The sequence below is a fragment of the Emys orbicularis genome, chromosome 5 (assembly GCF_028017835.1).
Source record: "Emys orbicularis isolate rEmyOrb1 chromosome 5, rEmyOrb1.hap1, whole genome shotgun sequence".
Classification (NCBI taxonomy): Eukaryota; Metazoa; Chordata; order Testudines; family Emydidae; genus Emys; species Emys orbicularis.
This window is the reverse complement of record NC_088687.1, coordinates 9,798,536-9,820,721: the sequence shown is the minus strand read 5'-3', so window position 1 is coordinate 9,820,721 and position 22,186 is coordinate 9,798,536. Positions and strand designations below refer to the sequence as shown.

At 46.9% G+C, this 22,186-nt stretch overlaps 1 protein-coding gene across 2 annotated transcripts; it reads left to right on the top strand.

Moving 5' to 3' along the window:
* Positions 1 to 13,746: 13,746 nt before the first annotated feature.
* LOC135878872 (sulfotransferase 1 family member D1-like) lies at positions 13,747 to 20,500 on the top strand. 2 transcript variants are annotated; one of them, XM_065404590.1, is made up of 7 exons: positions 13,747 to 13,894; positions 15,392 to 15,517; positions 16,644 to 16,741; positions 17,026 to 17,152; positions 19,196 to 19,290; positions 19,757 to 19,937; positions 20,388 to 20,500. In XM_065404590.1, the coding sequence occupies exons 1-7, from the start codon at positions 13,747 to 13,749 to the stop codon at positions 20,498 to 20,500; spliced, it is 888 nt and encodes a 295-aa protein (XP_065260662.1). The 2 variants fall into 2 exon arrangements, with proteins under 2 accessions (XP_065260662.1, XP_065260663.1); XM_065404591.1 differs by lacking the exons at positions 17,026 to 17,152; positions 19,196 to 19,290 and having other exon boundaries at positions 13,840 to 13,894.
* Positions 20,501 to 22,186: the final 1,686 nt, after the last annotated feature.

The following is a 22,186-nucleotide window of genomic DNA, read 5'->3' as shown; positions in this document are numbered from 1 at the left end:
CTGAACCATAGAATCACTATGGATAGAAATTTCGTTTTGAATAATCAGAGTATAGCAGTAGGAATATGCTACCCACCACCTGACCAGGAAGGTGATCGTGACTTTGAAGGAGTTTAGAGAGGCTATGAAGACAGAAAACCCAATAATAATGGAGGATTTCAACTGTCCTCATATTGACTGGGTACATGTCATCTCAAAAAGGGATGCAGAGGTAAAATTTCTAGACACATTAAATGACTGCGTCTTGGTTCAGCTTGTCCTGGAACCCTCAAGGGGGGAGGTAATTCTTGATTTTAATCCTAAATGGAGCATTTAGGATTAAAATCTTAAAGAAGTATGGGCTGGATGAATGGACTGTAAGGTGGATAGAAAGCTGGCTAGATCGTCGGGCTCAACGGGTAGTGATCAATGGCTCCATGTCTAGTTGGCAGCCAGTTTCAAGCGGAGTGCCCCAAGGGTCGGTCCTGGGGCCGGTTTTGTTTAATATCTTTATTAATGATCTGGAGGATGGTGTGGACTGCACTCTCAGCAAGTTTGCCGATGACACTAAACTAGGAGGCATGGTAGATACACTAGAGGGTAGGGATCGGATACAGAGGTACCTAGACAAATTAGAGGATTGGGCCAAAAGAAACCTGATGAGTTTCAACAAGGACAAGTGCAGAGTCCTGCACTTAGGACGGAAGAATCCCATGCACAGCTACAGACTAGGGACCGAATGGCTAGGTAGCAGTTCTGCAGAAAAGGACCTAGGGGTCACAGTGGACGAGAAGCTGGATATGAGTCAACAGTGTGCTCTTGTTGCCAAGAAGGCTAACGGCATTTTGGGCTGTATAAGTAGGGGCATTGCCAGCAGATCGAGGGACGTGATCGTTCCCCTTTATTCGACATTGGTGAGGCCTCATCTGGAGTACTGTGTCCAGTTTTGGGCCCCACACTACAAGAAGGATGTGGAAAAATTGGAAAGAGTCCAGCGGAGGGCAACAAAAATGATTAGGGGTCTGGAGCGCATGACTTATGAGGAGAGGCTGAGGGAACTGGGATTGTTTAGTCTCCAGAAGAGAAGAATGAGGGGGGATTTGATAGCAGCCTTCAACTACCTGAAGGGGGGTTCCAAAGAGGATGGAGCTCGGCTGTTCTCAGAGGTGGCAGATGACAGAACAAGGAGCAATGATCTCAAGTTGCAGTGGGGGAGGTCTAGGTTGGATATTAGGAAACACTATTTCACTAGGAGGGTGGTGAAGCACTGGAATGCTTTACCTAGGGAGGTGGTGGAGTCTCCTTCCTTGGAGGTTTTTAAGGCCCGGCTTGACAAAGCCCTGGCTGGGATGATTTAGTTGGGAATTGGTCCTGCTTTGAGCAGGGGGTTGGACTAGATGACCTCCTGAGGTCCCTTCCAACCCTGATATTCTATGATTCTATGATTCTATGATTCACAGAATATGGCCAAGAGGTAAATATAGCTGAACATCTCAGTAATAGCGACAATGATGTAATTAAATTTAACATTCTTGGAGGGGGAGAAATGCCAAAGAAATCCACCACAATAGCATTTAACTTCAAAACAGGTAACTACACAAAAATGAGGAAGCTAGTTAGACGGCAGTTAAAAGGAACCGTTACAAGAGTGAAATGCCTGCAAACTGCATGGAGACTATGTAAAAGCACCATAACTGAGGCAGTAAAAGCACCAAAAAAATTCCACCATGCGTAAGCAGCTGAATAAAAGAGATGATTAGAGGCTAAAAGATATCCTTTAAAAATTGGAAGTTAAGTCCTAGTGAGGAAAATAGAAAGAAGCATAAACTCAGGCAAGTCAAGTGTAAATGTATGATATAACAGACCAAGAAAGAATTTGAAGAGCAACTAGCTAAGTACACAAAAACTAACAGCAAAAAAAGTACATCAGAAGCAGAAATCCTGCCAAACAGTCAGTGGATCCACTGGATGATTGTGTTGCTAAAGGAGCACTCAGAGATGACAAGGCTCTGGCAGAGAAGCTAAATTAATTTTTGAATTGGTTTTCACTGAAGAGGATGAGGGGGAGATCCCCACATCTGAGCCGTTCTTTTTAGGTGACAAATCCGAGGAACTGTTGATTGAGGTGTCAGTAGAAGAGGTTTCAGAACAAATGGATAAATTAAACAGTAATAAATCACCAGGACCAGAGGGCATTCACCCAAGAGTTCTGAAGGAACTCAAATAAATTGCAGAACTACTAACTATGGTTTATTTAAATCAGCCTGTGTACCAGATGATTGCAGGATAGCTAATGTGATGCTGATTTTTAAAAAAGGCTCCACACAATGTAGTAAAATGGTTAATAACTAGAAGAACATACGTGGCAGCAGTGAGGTCCAGTGGCTAGAGCACTGGACTGGGAGTAAAGTGACCTGCACTCTGACAATGACTTGCTGTGTAACCTTAGCCAAGTCTCATAACTGTTCTGTTGATGAGATTTTTGTGCTGCTGCCATAAATTAGAGCTACTCTGACTTACGCCAGGGGCCACTCTGGCTCCTGAAACAGTTTTAAGCTACCTTGGCACCTCCCCATCCCAGCTGCAAAATCCCACCTTTTGTCTCAGTTTTTCCCTTCTGTACCATGGGGATGGTGATGCTTAATGCACTACTGGAAGGTGCTCAGATATCTATAAAAACCTATATACAAATAGAATAGAGTGCTGGAGCTTATTATTAAAAGCACTGAAGTGACTTAGGAGCACATGTCCCGCTGAACGTCAATATGACGTGTACTTCTTAGGCACTTTTGAAAATCCCACCCACTCACCCTCTTTTGTAAGGCACTTTGAGACCTGTGGATGCGCTTAGTAAAAGCTAAATATTATTAATCTAATTCCTCATTGCCCTTTCAATGCAAGCATTAACAAAGTACAGTAACTCCACTTTGAAAATAGATATTCATCATGTCTCTTGGTTATACGAACTTATACAATTGCCAAGTGCCTTTGGAAACCATTTTTGTATGCAGTGTTGTTGTAGCCATGTTGGTCCCGGGGTATTAGAGATGCAAGGTCGGTGAGGTAACATCTTTTACTGGACCAACTTCTATTGGTGAGAGAGACGAGCTTTTGAGCTTACAGAAAGGTGAGACCCGAAGAAGAGCTCTATATAATCTCGAAAGCTTGTCTCTCTCACTAACAGAAGAAGTTGGTCCAATAAAATATATTACCTCCCCCACCTTGTCTCTCTTTTTGAACTATTGTCCATTTCGATCCTATTCTTGAGACTTTCCTTCTTATTCTATGGTATAATGATCACCTTAAAAATTATTCCTTTAATAGAGAACAAAGTTTGTTACTAACTGCCAGTCACTGAGTTAATGTTCAGAATCTCCATTGAAGCTGAAGAACTGAGGGGCAGTTTAGTTGTAGGCTTTTAATAAGTTGATGGGAGGCTGGGATCCCTTTCTGAGCAGTAGCTCTTGCACTCAGGTAGCTTTTGCCTTCAGCAGGGCCGGCTCCAGGCACCAGCTTGTCAAGCAGGTGCTTGGGGCGGCCACTCTGGAGCGGGGCGGCACATCCAGCTATTCGGCGGCAATTCGGCGGTCGGTCCCTCACTCCGGCTCGGAGCGAAGGACCTTCCGCCGAATTGCCGCCGCAGATTGCAATTGCGATCGCAGCTTTTTTTTTTTTTGGCTGCTTGGGGCAGCCAAAGCCCTGGAGCCGGCCCTGGCCTTCAGGCTTCCAAGTTGATCACACATCCAGCTTTGTATTCTGAATCCTAACCTTGTTTTCGAAAAAAACTTTTGATCTCCACTAAAAAATCCACTTCCTGGAAAGAAAATCCAGGAAGCCAGACTCCGCCTCTCAAAAGGCAAATCCTCTAACATAACACTGGGGAAGAGAAAGGAGCGCAGCTGATCTTAGAAAACAGCAACTGAAGGACGAAAACTGCTAGAGCCCAGAAGGGATCCTAGCCTCTGATCAACGAAAAAGCCTACAACAACCAAACTGAATACACAGTAAGTTCCCCAGCTTTACGGCACAAGGGGTCCTTAACTTCGGATCAGTGAGTAGGGTTTATAGTGATGTAGGTTTGTTATCAGTTAATGGGCAGTTCCAATGAGCTGACAAGTTTTAATAAAAGCCAGTCAAAAGCAGCCTTTAGAGGAATTATTGTGTTGTGTTTAGTTTATGATACAGTCAATGGAGCTGAAATGAGGATTTTGAATTAAGGGACTTGTGACCCAGAGACTTCTGTATGCCAGCTGGCAGAGGGCACAGGAGTGCATAGGGTTTTTTTACAGGAATTCCTGGGTCAGATGTAGGCAAAATAGTTCACCAAAGGGGGCATGTGAGGTCTCTACCGAGAGCCACTAGCCCACTGGTTAACATAATCACTGCAAAATGTGTGTACAGATCATATTTAAGCAGTTAAGTATCTATACTGAAAATTATGTTCCTACGGTCTTAAAGTTAAAGCAGGTCACCAGGAGGTGACATAACTCAGACATGTTCCTTTCAGGCAAGTGGTACCAAATGCCTATTTCCCTGACTGGTCATATGTGTGTCAGGCCTGCAATTCATGGCAATGTTGGGTCTATTTTCATACTGAGCCCCAGGCAGAAGAAAAGATTATGAAAACTACCAGAGAGGAAATTCACAGGATACAACAAACAGCAGGGGGTGTCCTGTTTCTGACTAAAGACAGAGGATTGTTGGGGTATATAAGGAAACCCAGAGACTCCTTCATCAAGGAAGCAAGCTAACTGTGTTTGTCTTATGAAAGGGTCACAGCCAGCCTGGCTGTGAAATTCTGTAAAGATTGTGGGGGAGCGATACTCTACAAGACATCAGAGTATTTTGTTAATTAAGTCTAGAATGCATGTTATGGACATAACCATCTGTTTCAAATATTTCTACTTGCTATCACTTATATGAGATATACCTATCTCATAGAACTAGAAGGGACCTTGAGTTGAGTCTAGTCCAGTCCAGTCCCCTGCCTTCACAGCAGGACCAAGTACCCCCTGACAGATTTTTTTTGCCCCAGATCTCTAAATGGCCCCCTTAAGGATTGAAATCACCACCCTGGGTTTAGCAGGCTAATGCTCAAACCACTGAGCTATCCCTCCCCCTTTGTATCTCAAGGCTGTGTTAAATAAACATTTACTTTATTTGACTATAAACATGTGTCAGTGCTGGGTGTTAAGTGGAGTGGGGATCTGAGGTGAAACTGATGAGCTGGGGGTACTGTTCCTTTGGAAGCAGCAAATCTGTGAATACTGCTAGTGTCCAGTGGACCAGAGGTGGACACTCAGGAAGAGGTTCAGAGGGTTTAAGAGCTGGAGTGTGCTGATTGCTAACTTGTAGGGAGACAGCAGGGCCTGCAAGGCCTACCTACCAGGGAGGGCTTGTGTTGCCCGTGGTCAGTGTCGCTGGGGAGCTGACCCCCAGCAGGCACAGACAATGCTTCCTCACACCAAGGGCAGGTGGCAGCGAGGGGCCTCACAACTCTGGGCATCCTTGGAAAGCGTCACAGGGATGTTACTTGTTAAACTTATTGAGTACCTGTTTTCCCCCCTCTTCATCCATCATGTGATGAGTGGTCAAAAATTCCCTCTCCTTCACCATGCCTTGTTCTTAGCTGTTGGAGCCCTCCTGCTCCTCCCTCTTCTCCCAGGGGATTGCACTAGTGCCATCATCTTCTCTGTCAGAAAAACCATGATGTGCACATTCCTCTGCAGATCAACACGCTCTTCCAGATACTCCAATCTCACTGCATAAAGCTGCACCTCATTCTCTTGACGCACTGGGAGTCGCTCTGCCTTCCTGCTTTTCCCACTCATTTTGGCAATAAAAAACTCTCTCCAGACAGCAGTTTACTGTGATCTGCCCCCCACTAGCAAAAGAACATAGGTCTGAGGGCAAAGCTTTGCTGGCAGAGACCGCTGTTAGGGCTGCTGGCTGCATAGGACCAGTCACACAGGGATGATTGAGAATAGTGAACGTACGTAACAAACCTAGTTTGCAAATTGCCTCTAGTCCAAGAGATGTTCACACAAAGTGTTCCACAAACACACACATTTGAGAAGCAGCATGTTCTTGTGGATAAGGCACTGGACCGAAACTCAGGAGACCTGGCTTCATGTCCCAGCTCTGCAACAACTTTCCATCAGCAGATTTCAAAGCACTTTACAAAAGAGGTCAGCATTTTTATCCCTATTACACAGATGGGGAAACTGAGGCACAGAGCGGTGACGTGATTTGCCCAAGGTCAGCCCATCACTTACTCTCTCCGTGTCTCAGTTCACCATCCTTTCTCCATCCGTTGTCTGTTTAGACTGTCAGCTCTCACAGCAGAGGCTGGCTCTAGCTGTTTGTTCGTACAGTACCTAAAACCATAGGGCCCCAGTCTCAGTTGAGGCTCATAGGAAGAACTGTAATAATGATAATAAATACATTTGTAAAAACCGAAGTCTTCTCATGACTCACTTCCAAACAGAAAAAGGCCAGCTCGGGCTGAAAAACAATTCACGGCAAAGAGTTCACCCTGCTCTGTGTAAGAATTAACTAAATAAAATGCCATTACTAAGGTCCTGCTTGAATTGTGGGATGATTTTCAAAAAATTGCAGCTCGCTTGCAGACAAGCCATGGAGAATTGTGGAAAAGTAATGACCTTATTATTTGCAATCATAAAGTCCATTATTACTTTTCCGCCATTTTCCACTATCGGCCACCCAGGGCTGAGAGCAGGGGCCTGGGGCTGAGAGCGGGAACATGGGGCTGACAGCGGGGGCTCCCACTGTCAAAATTGTGGTGGAAGCCTAATATTGCGGAATCCCCAATTTCCGCAAAATCGCAAGTTAAGTAGGGCCTTGGCCAATATGCATTATAAAAGAGCTAAGCCCTAAGGGGGACACAATCATGACAGGATGGCAGCTGCAGATTAGCTGTTTTCCCAATCAAGGCTAACATAGGCACCTGTGGTTTCCAAACAACCGTAAGCTCAGTTAACTCTTCCACTGCCTAACACATCCAGTAGGACTAGTGTAAGAATCACCCCTGCTGAGAGCTGCATGGAGATCCGGTGTGTGCATCTCCCCTCCTCCACATGTAACTGGAGCTCCAGATCCTCTCTGGCACCATCCCCCTGCACTTCCTAGACTCTGCAGAGGGCTCACTGCAGGCTCTAAGATTCACACTGCGGGAGGAGAGGGCTGGAGTAGAATCAGGGAGATGCATATCGTCCACCCTCCAACCCCACAGAAGATGCCTGAAAAAATGAATACAGTTCCAGGCCATTTTGACTTATGTTGGCTGCCCTTGTCCCAGGAACCTGGGAACTTCCACAGCCACAGGGGGAATCCAACGGCACTGGCAGGGGGTTCGGGTGTCCAACAAACAAGAGAAGGAATGTGGGGCCTTTGTACAGATGGCCGTGGCCTCTTGCAGATCCCCCCAGGATCAAGGTGAATCTTGTGGAATCCAAAGGTCTGGGGAGGTGGCAACCCTGCTCCCTCAATGGGGCAATTTGGGTTCATCTTCATGAGGATTTTCAGTAAACATTCCCCTGTCGTGGCTATTAATGCCAGAGGGGACAATCTATGTCAGTGCAATATTAAGTCTGAGATTTTAAAGCAAAAACAGAGAGAAAACTATTCAATTCTCATGGCAGCATAAGCTCATGTGCAAGTGAATGATGGCAGGGCCTTTCCTTACATGGTTTATTTACAGGCATACTCATCAGTATAGGATGACCGCATAACAGTGGGGGATGTGATAGGTTATTGGGCAAATACGGCACAAATAATGGGTTAATGAAAACTTGCAGCAGCAACAATCTTTTCAGAGCTATTAACGTCAGTGTCTGGAGTTTGCTAGTCTCGCATGACCTCCTGCACCTAGGGTGACCAGATGTCCCGATTTTATAGGGACAGTCCCGATTTTTGGGTCTTTTTCTTATATAGGCTCCTATTACCCCCCCACCCCCTGTCCTGATTTTTCACACTTGCTGTCTGGTCACCCTACCTGCACCACAAAGTAAACAACAGTGTTATCAAGGAAACTAGAAATTCTTCGAATTACTGAAACATCTTAAGCCACTGCTGAGTATTACTGGGCTGAATAGACAGTCAATAAACACAGGTGCAGTACTTTTTCAATGCTCTTTGTATTATGTGTTATAATTTTCTCTATGCAGGGCGCTGCCACAATGGCTCTCTAGGTCTTTTGTACAGTGCTGAGAGAGGCTTCCAAAATCAGTTATTGGGATGGATGTAGGAATCGCTGGGCAAAATTCTCAGGCCTGTGTAATGCAGCTAGTCAGATTAGATGATCATAATGATCCCTGCTGGCTTTAAAACCTCCGACGCAGAAAGTAACTTTTTATTTTCAAAAGCCAGGCAGATGAAATTTGTATAAAATCTATAGTTGCTTATTCCCAGTATTGGCTGCAGAGTGCTGCTCTAAATGGAAGAATAAATGTGGATATGTGCCAACTTCTCCCACCCCTTTTAAAATGTCTTTTCTTATTGGCATCACTGAGACGTGTGGGCATAACAGAACCACCTATCCCCTCAATTTGTACTTTGTTTTGGGTGGTTAATCAGTTAGCTAGAGTGAAAGGGATAAAATACAGGTACCTAGAGGGCACATCTCCACATGGTATTTTGCTCTTATGTAACCTAATCAATTTACACCAATGCAAACTTTTAATGTACATGCAGTTAAACTGGTTTAAATCATCTTTAAAGCAGTTTAGCTTGATCTGATTATTTTACTGAATTCAGAGAACCAGTATAAACATGGTTTAAAGTAGTTTAAATGTGTTTGCACTAGGAGTTTGCACTGATGTAATAAAACAATTTAAAATTGATTCCCATATGCTGGTGATGTTTGCTAATATAGATAAGCCCTCATATTCGGTGAAAGGTCTGCTTTAGAGCTACAGAAACTAGAACATTCTCATGCTCTGGTGGTTAGAGATTGTAGCCCATTATTTTGAGAGAGAGCTAGTCTCTTGCATGCAAGACACCGCCCAGGTTTAATGACCTCTCATAAAATGATTTATTCCAGAATGAGGCAAGTTGGATTCACCTGGCAACAACAATTTTAAAATCTACATGAAACGTCCACTAAAAAAGAAGTGGTTTCCACAGAAATGTCTATGCATATTCAGTTTAAGAACATAAGAGTGGCCATACTGGGTCAGACCAAAGGTCCATCTAGCCCAGTATCCTGTCTTCCGACAGTGGCCAATGCCAGGTGCCCCAAAGGGAATGAACAGAACAGGGAATCAAATGATCCATCCCATCACCCATTCCCAGCTCCTGGCAAACGGAGGCTAAGGATGCCATCCCTGCCCATCCTGGCTAATAGCCATTGATGGACCTATCCTCCACGAACTTACCTAGTTCTTTTTTGAACCCTTGGCCTTCACAACATCCTCTGGCAAGGAGTTCCACAGGTTGACTGTGCATTGTGTGAAAAAATACTTCCTTTTGTTTGTTTTAAACCTGCTGCCTATTAATTTCATTTGTTGACCCCTAATTCTTGTATTATGAGAAGGAGTAAATAACACTCCTTATTTACTTTCTTCACACCAGTCATGATTTTATAGACCTCCATCATATCCCTCCTTAGTTGTCTCTTTTCCATGCTAAGAAGTCCCAGTCTTTTTAATCTCTTCTCATACGAAAGCCATTCCATACCCCTAATGGGGGTGAGGGCTACAGCTGGGGATGAAGGGTCTGGGGTGGGGCCGAGGATGAGGGGTTTGGGATGCAAGCTGCCCCAGGGCTGCGGTGGGGAGAAAGGACCCCTTAGCTCTCTCTCACTGCAGCAGCTTGGGCTGGGGGAGGGGCTTCTCCCTGGCCACGGCAGCTCCGGTAGGGCTGGGCTGGGGTGCCTCTCTGTGCAGGGCTGGGGAAATAGCACCGCTGTCCCAGCCCACGGTCCCAAGCAGCTCCACTCTCCGCAGCCCCTCCAGCCCGGCAAAGTTCAGGGTAAGGGGCTGCCCATGGGGCCCCCCCCGACACAGACTCCTCACACCACTATGGGCACCTCCAACTTCACAGGGTGCTGGCCAAGTGGTCAACATTGCACGGGGTGGGGTGGGGCTCTGCCTTCCGCCCCCTGTGCCCCCTGGGTGAGGTGATCGTGGGTGGGTTCAAGCTTTCCAGCTCCCACAGGAGGGGTAAAACCACCCTTGGCGGCATCAGCCACTGGAATTGCACACACGGCCGAGCCCACGCGTGGTCACATGCGCCCTATGGGCCACACACGGGATCAGCCTTTGCCTCCCTGATCCCACCGGCTGGCTCGCAAGGCTGGGCGAGCTCGGGGACAGGCCCGACAGGCTGGGGGGCAGAGGCCACGGGGGGGGGGGCCCAGGGCAGCGTGGCACTCCATCACGAGGTGTGCAGCTGGGTCATGGGGCGGCAGCTCGGGCACCTCCCGCTAACTCACAGCTGCTCATTAAACCCACCAGATGAGTTGGCTGAAGCACAATGGGCAGGGGTCGCCGCTGCTTGTCTTGGGGTTTTAATTCCTCTCCACTCCATGTGACCCGGACCCGGCCATGGCAGCTTCAGCTAGGCTGGGCCAGGGGAGGGACGCTTTTCCCCGGCTGCGGCAGCTCCGGCTGAGCGGGGCTGGGCTGGGCTGGGGAGGGACGCTTCTCCCCAGCTGTGGCAGCTCCGGCTGAGCGGGGCTGGGCTGGGCTGGGCTGGGCTGGGCCAGGGGAGGGGCACCTTTCCCCACCTGTGTGGCCCTTGGTAGCCTGCTGCGTGGCCACGCAGCTTAGAGAGAACTTAGGAAAGGACCTTCCCTTTTATCTCATGACAGCTTACTTTGCTTAAGAGCCTTTGGTGAGGGACCTTGTCAAAGGCTTTCTGAAAATCTAAATACACTATATCCACTGGATCCCCCTTGTCCACATGCTTGTTGATCCCCTCAAAGAATTCAAATAGATTGATGAGGCATGATTTCCCTTTACAAAAACCATGTTGACTCTTCCCCCAACAAGTTATGTTCATCTATGTGTCTGACAATTTTGTTCTTTACTATATATTTCTGCGGTGATAATCTTTCTATTTATGTAATGGATGCCTCTTCCAATACACCTTAAGTAAAACCATTGTCATATAGTGCAGCATGGCCTGCAGCTGGCTTAATGGCACACACCCAGCTGTTCATCTCTGAGTCAGGGGTTTGATTTTTGCATTATTTTTTATCTAGGAAAAAAAGTACAAGGCCCACATCCTCAGCTGGTTTAAATCAGCACTTACACTAACTAACACCAGCTGAAGAGCTAATCTTAAAAATAAGCATTTCTATCACGGCTCATGAAGTTTTGTGACTATTTAAAATATCCAATCTACCTGTCTATTTATCTGTCAATCAGACTGTAAAAGGGTTTGCGCCGGGGCTCGACCCTTCAGGACAGGAGGGGAGCCACACCGACTCCCTACTGCACGAATTAAACAGTCAGTTAGCTCAGGTCTCAGGCCCTCTGGTCCAGGGGGCTGAGTAAACCACAGTCAAAGGACCCAGGCCCTCTGGCGCAGGGCTGGGCGAGCAAGTAGTTTGGGGGCCCAGGCCCTCTGGAGCAGGGGTTGGGCAGGCAAACAGTCACTTAGCTCAGGCCCTTGGATGCAGGGGCTGAGCGCAAACAGTTAATTAGCTCAGGCCCTCCTGTAGCAGGGGCTGAGCACAAACAGTCAATAAGCTCGGGCCCTTGGATGCAGGGGCTGAGCGCAAGCAGTCAATAAGCTCAGGCCTTCGGTCGCAGGCTGAGCGCAAACAGTTGATTAGCTCAGGCCTTCTGTAGCAGGGGCTGAGCCCACAAGTAGTCTATTAGCTCTGGCCCTGGGTCAGGGCGGAGCACAAACAGTCAATTTAGCTCAGGCCCTCTGGAGCAGGGGCGGAGCACAAGCAGTCAATAAGCTCAGGCCCTTTGCGGCAGGGACTGAGCAGGCAGGCAGTTTACGAGCTCCGGCCCTGGTTCAGGGCGGACCACAAACAGGCAATTAGCCCCGTCAGGTAAGGGGCTCAGGTTCCTACCTGAACGTTGGGTGAGGGGGAAGCCTGCCACCCGTGTGTAGGGGTGGCAGGGGGGGGGACACAGGCCCACCCACTCCACTGTGTCCCAGCCCGGGGCCCTAGCAGCGATTAGTGTCGCTGCCGGTCAGTGGGGTATCCTGACCGAAACACACTGCCATGGGCTCACAGGCCTCTGTAGCCTGACTGGGGTCGGCTACCCCCGGGCTACTTCCATTATCCCCCTCGGGGCCTACCTCGTCTGTGGCACCGGCTGCGGTCCAGTCCATCAGTGGGGCCTCCTCTCGGCCGGGGCTTGGTGGCAGGTCCGGTAGCTCTGTAGGGAAATCCGGCCACTGGCCCTCGGGCGGCTCCTCCGGATAACAGCAGGGCTGCAAGGGTTCTGGCGGGGCCTCCCCTTCAGGGTTGCTGTGGGGGAGTTCCACGGGCGCCTCCCAGCGACGGGAGCGGACGGGCTCCGGCGGCTCCTCCTCGTAATGAGCTCGGGGCAGCTCCGGCCAGCTAGGGCATCCACCTCGGGCCTCCGAGGTATCCTGGCGGGAAGCTCCCGACCGCACGTCTGCTCCCTGCGGTGGCCGGCGCCTGACTGAGCTCTGGCTGCCGGCCTTTATACTTCCTGTCCCGCCCCGTGACTTCCGGGGGGCGGTGACAGGCGGCGGTGGCTCCGCCCACTCGGGTGTTTGCGCCGGGGCTCCCTCTTCAGGACAGGAGGGGAGCCACACCGACTCACTACACAGACTCATATGCCCCACAACATTTCCATAGGATCTGAGTGCCTGAAAGTCTTTAATGTATTTGTATTGTATGTGGGAATAATTGGCCAGTATCATAGCTCTCATAATACAAAATTTGTTCTGAAAATTAGATACAATCAAGCTGTGTTTTAAAAAAGTGCAAATATACAAGTCTGGGCTATATGTAGTAACTTAGGCTATTTTATAGGATCTAAACAGAGACAATTCATTCAAATAAAGATTTAGGTATATATTGCTAAGGATAAGGGATCACAATCTGACCCTCTAACTCATGTTGAGTAGGTGGCAGAATCTGGCCTTTTATAAATGAAAATGTTAGGTATTGTTATTGTTGTTTTTCTTCTTGGAGCATGCATAAATTCCCATTCATGTTCTGGCTAGAATCAAAATGTTGGTTCCCATTATAGTCATTTGCTGTAGTGCTCTGAGTGCTGGTCTTCCTGCCTTCTCAATAATGGTTGCAATCGGTACAAAATTCTACGGCTTGCTTCATTTTTTCCTCCTGTCCCCACTACTCTCATTTTGTTTCTTCCTTCAACTGAGAGCATGGCTATTTCTGCTGCTGAGAATTAGGATAGAACTCTTTTAACATCCAGGACTTTATGGACCAGCTCTTCAGTAGCGTACAGTAGAGCCCCATTGACTTTATGCCAAATTAAACCAGCTGGGGATCTGGCCCAATGAATATGTAAATAGTGCTGCCCTCTTCCAGCGGATAGGCTCAAGTCTATTTTGCCATGTCACCCTCTAGTGGCTACATTCAACATTGCACACAAGCCCTAAAACTATTACACAAGCATGAATGTTGCTCTGGTTATCACTAGCAATTTAATATTGACAAGTCTCCCAAACTCCACTGTGCAAAATAAATGCTAAGTGGAAGAGAGGGTCTCCCAGCACTTTTTAATGGAAGCAAATCACTTCCATTTACCTTCTTTTCTCTTCCTTTAGCCCAGCATTTCCAGAATGGAAAATAATGAACGTGTCTTCAGGAGGAAATTAGAAATGGTCTGTGGTGTTCCCCTATTCTGGAGTATTGTTGAAGAATGGGCCCAGGTGGAATCATTCCAGGCGAGGCCAGATGACCTTCTCATTTCCACCTACCCGAAATCAGGTGAGTGCCACTGATCTATTAGGAGATTCGTCTTATGCAGCTAAAAGGCACAAACCCAGGGCAGAAATGGAGGCTATTGCCCAACTCTTATGCCACATGTATGCCACATTCAGACCATAACCCCTTTATCAATTCCTCCATTAGGTATAGAAATCTCTTACTCAAAGCCTCCTCCATCTGTGCCTTCGTGATCCCTTTTTATTGAAGAACCCTATTCAAAACACTGCAGTCTACATGGGTTTTACTTGACCTTGTCATGTAGGGAAGAAGCTAAGAAGCCTTCCAGGCCAAAACTATAATGGGATTCAAAAAAGAACGAGATAAGTTCATGGAGGATGGGTCCATCAATGGTTATTAGCCAAGATGGTCAGGGATGCAACCCCATGCTCTGGGTCCCTGTGAGTAGAACTGGGCCTAGCTCTCCTGCATCAGAGCACGTGAACCCAATCCAGCCAATTAAAGGGGTCTGGGCTACACCTGGGCCTATAAAGGGCTGCCAGAGAGCAGGAAATAAGAGGTGAAAGAAGTGGGTGGGATAGGTTGTGCCTGGGGAAGGGAAGCCATGGTGGAGTAGAGCTAACTCCTGCAGTGGGTCCCTGGAGCAAGGTGCTGAGGAAAGCAGCACTGAGCCTACTGCTCCAGGAAGGGAACAGAGCTGATTAGACCTCAGTGGGGAACTACCAGGAGGAGGAGTGCCAGACTGTTTTCTGTTGCTCTTCTTGCCTGTGTTATGCAAATAAACCTTCTCAAAGGTGACTGGGCAGGGCAGGGAGTGTTTGGAAGCTGGGGAGAAGCCATGCCCTGTGACAATGCTGTGCATAGAAAGAGAATAAGACCACAAACCCCTTTGTCCTAACAGGGATGTGTTCAAAAAGTGGCAAAATATTCCTTCCATGTTGCTCTCTTACCATCATTTAGCCATAGACTGTCCTGTTGCTGAATGCTATAGACTTTGCGGACTGACACTGGAGTGCCCTCACTCAGTGTTCAGGAAGGGAAATTGTCAACTTGATACTGACCAACATGAGCCGGAGGTGAGTTCTTCTTTCACAGTATGGATGAAGTGGCTTTTTGCCCTCAACATAGGCTCAGCGCTGAAGGGTGGCAGGATTCTATCAATTCACACCTCCATTTGTGAGTAGTTTATTTCCCACAAGCCTAGTGGGAAATTTGCATTGGGTCTTCAGGCAGTAGCAGAAACATTGTGATGTTATATCAAGTTTGGTGATATTGGACTTCCATGATGATAGGCCCTTTGAGTCACTTTGTTACTGACATCACATATTCAAGCACAGGCCAAGAAAGCCCAGGAGCACTGATTTCACCACCCTCAAAGTCTATTGCTAAAGGCCATAGGCTAGAAGGGATCGTCATCTGGTGTAAATTGGCATAACTCCATTGTCTTCAATTTACACCAGGTGAGGATCTGACTCCATGCTTATGACCTGCCTACTGCATGCTAGAAGAGTATTTAGCGAGTTTGCTTTATATTTCCAGGCACAACCTGGATCAGTGAAATTGTGGACATGATCTATAACAACGGTGATGCAGAGAAATGTAAACGGGATGCGATTTACGTTCGGGTCCCTTTCATGGAGCTGATCATCCCTGGAATTTCAAATGGTAAAGCTTCACACACTGCAGGCAGGCTCCCGGAGAGATTGGAGCTGCGCCTTTGACAACCCTCCCTTTAGGAATTGTGTTGCCCAAAACTGAATATGAGGATATATACTTACCTCCCTGGGCTGTTGGGAGGGTTGGTTAACTGGTGCCAAATTCTGTCCTCAGATCTATACAAGCAAATCTCCCTGACTGTGTTGGGAGATGCATGTATAGATCTGAGGATAGAATTTAGCCTCTACTGTTTCTAAAGGACTCTGAGTTCTTTGCAATAAAAGGCACTCTGAGTCTGATCCGTAGTGCTCTGAAGTCAATGGAAAGATTCCCACTGGATCTGGCCATATGTAAGTGCAAACTGTCAATGGTATTAGGATCCTGTGCACAAAGAACTTAAATATGAACTGAAATGTTTTAAAAATAACTTAATACAAAAATGGATTAAAGTGGGATTTTCAAAAGAGTTTATAGGAATTAGGTGCCGAATTCCCAGTAATGGTCAACAGAGGTTGAGCACCTAACTCTCATATTTTCTTTTGAAAATCCCACCCTAAAGGTGAGATTTCCACTGTTCGCAAGGGGAGTTGTTAGATGCTGAGCTCTTTTGAAATCTGGCCCTAAAAGGGGTATAGAATATTATATGTTCACATCCTGACATTTTTAAGATGTGCTACTATGTTTTTACAGAGCTATATTCACACCTCATTAAAAGACAGGGGTGGGGGAGAGAAGATTTCTCATACAGCTTCACATAAGTACATTTCACTAGAATCAGAAAAGTTAGAGATGGACAAGGCTGATTAGATGATCTAGTCTGACTTCCTGAAAACTACCCCCTGTGGAAACTCTGCCAGATGTGCACACAACATGCCTACCCAGCAGTGAGGGAGATTTCACCAACTCCACTTTCAGAACCAATATATGGTTCTTTAGTTGCTTAAATCTACTTCTACCCTTATCCACATCTATCTGGACTTCATCCAGTAGAGAGAGACAGAATGGCAGCTCAGGATTATTAAAGGCTGCGGGCCCAATTCCTCTCTTCGTAACAGTGGCCCTCTGAGTATAAATAGTTTACGATCAAAGCTGTAATAATCCTGTTTTTTCCTTTAATCCCTTTTGTATTTTTTAGGTGTTGCACAGCTGGCTAAAATGCCCTCTCCCCGGTTAGTAAAGACCCATCTTCCTGTTCAACTCCTTCCTGACTCCTTCTGGGAAAACAACTGCAAGGTTATTATTATTTCTTTGCATTGCAGTAGCACAGGCTCCAACCAAGATGGACATCCCATTGCGCTACACTCTGTGAATACACATAGCAAGAGAAAATTCCTGCCCCGCAGAGTTAGAGCTAACTGAAATGTTTAGAATTGAAAATATGTCAGATTTCAATGAAAATATGGGTGGGGGGAAATCTGAAAATATTTTTGCAAATTTATTTTCTTGTTTTTCAATCAGCTTTGTTACTCTAACATAGACTCGATTGATCATGGTAAACATCCTTCTCTTCTCCACAGATCATCTACGTTGCCCGAAATGCCAAGGATGTGGCAGTCTCTTATTACCATTTCTACCAAATGGCAAAGATGCATCCAGAGCCTGGCACCTGGGATGAATTCCTGGAGAAGTTTGTAACTGGGGAAGGTAAAACTTGAAGCTAGATTCTCCCTACAACACTGAGCTCACAGGCTGCGACAGTGCTAAACCAAGAACTATGGAGCAGATTATCAGCTGCTCTAAAGATACTTTATTATACCACATGAGAATCTCTTCCCATGAGTGTATCCAAATTTCAGTTAGACAGAAGCCCCTACAGGGCAAGATAAAAGAACATGAACACATCTCCCATCAACCTCCACTTTTTGGTTTCTGGTCCAGAAACAAGAACCGGATCCACCTAGAACATCCCTAAGGGTATGTCTACACTACGAAATTAGGTCGATTTTTAGAAATCCATTTTATACAGTCGATTGCGTATGTCCACACTAAGCGCATTAAGTCGGCGGAGTGCGTCCTCACTACCGGGGCTAGCATCGATGTATGGAGCGGTGCACTCTGGGTACCTATCCCACAATTCCCGCAGTCTCCGCCGCCCATTGGAATTCTGGGTTAAGTTCCCAATGCCTGATGGGGCAAAAACATTGTCGCGGGTGGTTTTGGGTACATGTCGTCAGTCACCCCTCCCTCCGTAAAAGCAACGACAGACAATCGTTTCGCGCCAGACACCAGGGCGATTAGAAGAGCACAGATAGGCGTGCTGCACATCAGAGAGGCTTTGAAAACCAGTTTCATGACTGGCCAGGCTTCAGTGTGACAGTTGTGTGTGTTTCTCCTTGATGCAAACCCATCCCCTTTGTTGATTTTAATTCCCTGTAAGCCAACCACCCTCCCCACTTCGAAATAAAGTAACTATTGTTTTGAAGCCATGCGTTCTTTCTTTATTAATTAAAAAAAAATGAGATAATGGACAAGGTAGACTGGGTGGGGTGGGGGAGGAGGAAAGTCCAAGGCCATATTGCTTATTGTAGCCACACTAAAAAACAAACTGTTTGAATGACAGCCTTCTGTTGCTTGGGCCATCCTCTGCAGTGGAGTAGCTGGGTGCCCAGAGCCTCCCCCCCCCTGCGTTCTTGGGTGTCTGGGTGAAGAGGCTGTGGAACATGGGGAGGAGGGTAGGCGGTTATAGAGTGGATGCAGCGGGGGTCTGTGCTCTTGTTGGCTTTCCTGCAGCTTCAACAGACGCTTCATCATGTCTGTTTGCTCCCCCCACAGACGCTTCATCATGTCCGTTTGCTCACCCATTAGCCTCAGCATCATGTCCTGCCACCGCTCTTCGTGCTCACTTAATTCTTTCCTGGCCTCTGCCACTGAATGCCTCCATGCATTAAGCTGTGCCCTATCAGTGCAGGAGGACTGCATGAGCTCGGAAAACATGTCATCGCGAGTGCGTTTTATTCACCTTCTAATCTGCGATAACCTCAGGGACGGAGATGATAGGGGGAGCGTAGAAACATTCTACGCTCAATGTTTCTGGGGGGACTGCATCGTCACCTGTGCTGCTGAGCTCGCCACGCTGACCAAACAGGAAATGAAATTCAAAAGTTCCCAGGGCTTTTCCTGTGTACCTGGCTAGTGCATTGGAGTTCAAAATGCTGTCCAGAGCGATCACAATGGAGCACTCTGGGATAGCTCCCGGAGGCCAATACCATCGATTTGCGTCCACACTACCCCAAATTCAACCCAGCAAAGTTGATTTTAGTGCTATTCCCCTTGCCGGGGAGGAGTACAGAAGTCGATTTTAAGAGCCCTTTAGGTCAACAAAACGGAGTTGATTGTGTGGACACATTCATTTTTAAATCGACCTAACGCGACTAAATTCGACCTAACTCCGTAGTGTAGACCAGGCCTTAGATGCTCAGGCAGTCTGCTTGCCTAGCTAAAGTCTCAAGTTATCCATTCCTGGAGGGGGGACGGGAATTAGTTGTGTTAAAAGGGGTGTCTCAAGACATCCAGCACCCCCTTATTTCCCTATCAACCCATTATCCTGGTATGATTGTGCCATTATGGGGTTTTTTTGAGTCACCCAAAATATTTACTATTTAATCTGACTTCTTTGCTGATATCACAATGAATCCATATTAAATGTGAATGTTTCCCTTCTCTTATACTCCTCTCTCTTTGATTTAGTTGTGTTTGGACCTTGGTATGATCATGTGAAAGGCTGGTGGGAGAAGAGAAAGGACAAGCCGATTCTGTACCTGTTCTATGAGGACATGAAAGAGGTGAGGGAGGGAAAGATTATAAACTCATGTAATGTTTTGGCCCCACATGCGTTGTTTGTTTGCATGAGTATAACAAGTAGGAAGCAGCTATGCCTATCAACAATACTTATTCAGAGAGCAAAAGAATCAGGCAGAGGGATCAGGCTTCACAGGTAATATGCTCAACTTCTGAAAAGAACTACATCACAGCTGACAATAGGCATGTCTCCAAGATCCAACTCCTATACATTCAAATAAACAGAACTAGCCAATATAATTTGCAATAGTGCTATCTGGTGATTCCCAATAATATTACACACACACAGATTTGGAAGATTAGGGATCTCCCTTTAAAAGGAAATGCCAAACCCCTCCATTCTCACTGTCCCCAATCCCCACCACCCGGGCTGAAAAAGTGACGTTGTACCAGCACCTTTTAGTAGTTTCCACAGATGTGTGGCATCTGACAAACTGTCTTTCTTTCTAGGATCCTAAATGTGAAATACAAAAGGTGTTACAGTTTCTGGGAAAGGACTTGAAGGAGGATGTGGTGAATAAAATCCTCCATCACACCTCATTCCAGGAGATGCAGAAGAACCCCACTGCCAATTATAAGATGGTATCAAAAGATCATATGGATCACAGTGTGTCTCCCTTTATGAGAAAAGGTGAGAGCCCCCTCACAAGAATTATAGGTGGGTTTACAAGAAAGAGGAATGGCTGGTAACATGGAAGCAGGGCCAATAACAGCTATAATCTGAGGAAAAGCCAGCCACTAGTTCTGCTTCCATAGGTGGGGAAAATCTCAGGATCCAAGTTTGATTCTTTACCAGACAAACCTGGCTAATGATGGAGCTGCCTAGGAAAAACACTGATCAAGGAGAAATGGAACTAATGGGGAATTAGGGTGAAAAATTGTCACCATTTAACCAAGCCCTAGTGAGATCTCTGAAAGAGGCAAGAGACAGAAGGGAGAAAGTAGACTATAGATTGAATCATTCCTTTGTTTTCACAGATTTATAGGCCAGAAGGGACCATTATGGTGATCATCTAGTTTGAACTCCTGCATAACACAGGCCACAGAATTTCACTCAGTGATTCCTGGTTTTCTCCTCCAGGTATTGCGGGCGACTGGAAGAATCACTTCACCGTGGCCCAGAATGAGGCATTTGACTCAGATTATAAAGAGAAGATGAAGGGATCAACACTGCAGTTCCGAACGGAGATCTGAAGCAGCAGTAGCTTCCTTCCCCCATCTGGCTTAGGTGTTTTGTTGGCTTGGACAAGGGAGAAATTGAAATTAAATGGTGGCACCAAAGCAAACAGCAACTGTTAACTACTTTAGATATGATTTTTTCCATATGTTTCTATTTTTGTGGGGTCTTCAGTTCCATAACTGCCATTTGGATAATGCAGATGGGACTTCAAGCCCCACCCCTCTGGACTGTCACTAGACTCAGTGATGGTTTCAGCTGTTGTGCGCTGAGATTCTCACATAACCACATGACTCCAGGGGCTGTGGCTTGAAGAAAACCCACCAAATATCATGTGTCTTGTGGTAAAATCACAAGAGATGGCAACACTGAGGTTACTCCACCAGAGTGATTATGCAGCCACTATCATTAGCAAAAAACAGCAAGCTATCTTTGGGAATCTTGGCCTCAGTTTTTAAGGTCTCATCTACAAGGCCCTACACAGTAAACTACATGGTACTGAGTTTATCTACTATACCTGAAAAGCTGAAATGAGACTGCTGTGACTCAAACCAGCAGGTTCCAGAAAGTCTAGATATGCCAAAACTGATGTGTAGACCATTAGGTGCTTTGAGATGAAAAGCACTGTAAGCGCTAGATATTAAGTGATGCCCTGCAAAAGAGTCTTTCATTCAAATTGCATATGCATGTCAAACAGGGCCGGCTTTAGGCCAATTCCCCCGAATCGGGCCCCATGCATAAGAGGGCCCCGTGCCTAAGAGGGCCCCACGCCCTAAAGAAAAGCGCCTAACTTAGGTGCCTTTTAAATTTTTTTACTCACCTGGCGGCGGTCCGGGTCTTCGGCGGCACGTCGGCGGCGAGTCCTTCAGTGCCGTGGAAGACCCGGAGCGAGTGAAGGACCCGCTGCTGAAGTGCCGCCGAAGACCCGGACAGCCGCTGGGTATTCGAATCGGGCCCCGCACTTACTAAAGCCGGCCCTGATGTCAAATGTGCCTGCCTATGAGCATACACACAGATTAAAGGCTGTAAATCTGAGTTTGCTTTCCACTACATTTGTCAATGCCAGTGAACCCTCATAATGTCTGGACAGGGGTGGCAGGTTATATGAACTCGTGGTGCCCGAGCACCAGGAATATTCAAGGCTGGGGGCTGTGCTCCACCAATATCTGGAGCTGGGTTTCTCCCCTGGACCTGCCTGGAGCGGGCACCGGCCCCTGCTGCCACCCCCACCCCCCCGCCCCGGAGCATCCCCCCCTGCCCAGTAGCGTAGCTGGTGGGGAGCGGCCGCTCCCCTCTGTGCACATTTTCCAAAAGCGGCACCTTTCCAGTTTCCAGGCAGCCAGCAATGGGCTCCGGACTCAGAGTCTAGACTAGTTTTCAATTGCCTGCTAAATGCTTCAGCCATGCCACCTTTTCACTTAGCTATCTCCTGAATAGTGGTGCCTGGGAATGGGGGGGGGGGGGGGGAGTGTAGCAGATGCCAATTTGAGGTGAATAGTCTCTTGGCCAGATTCTACTGGGTTTATGATGCTTTGTGCTATGGACTGGAGCAAAGTGGCTGGTGAATAACCAGGAATCTGGTTGTTCTCTAAATTCAGCTTTCTTCTTTCTCTCTCTGTGAATTATCACTAATTCAAAAGAGTAGTGTGCAAGTTGACTGGAGAATGGTAATAGCAGAATCTCTTGTTAGAACACTGTAAACC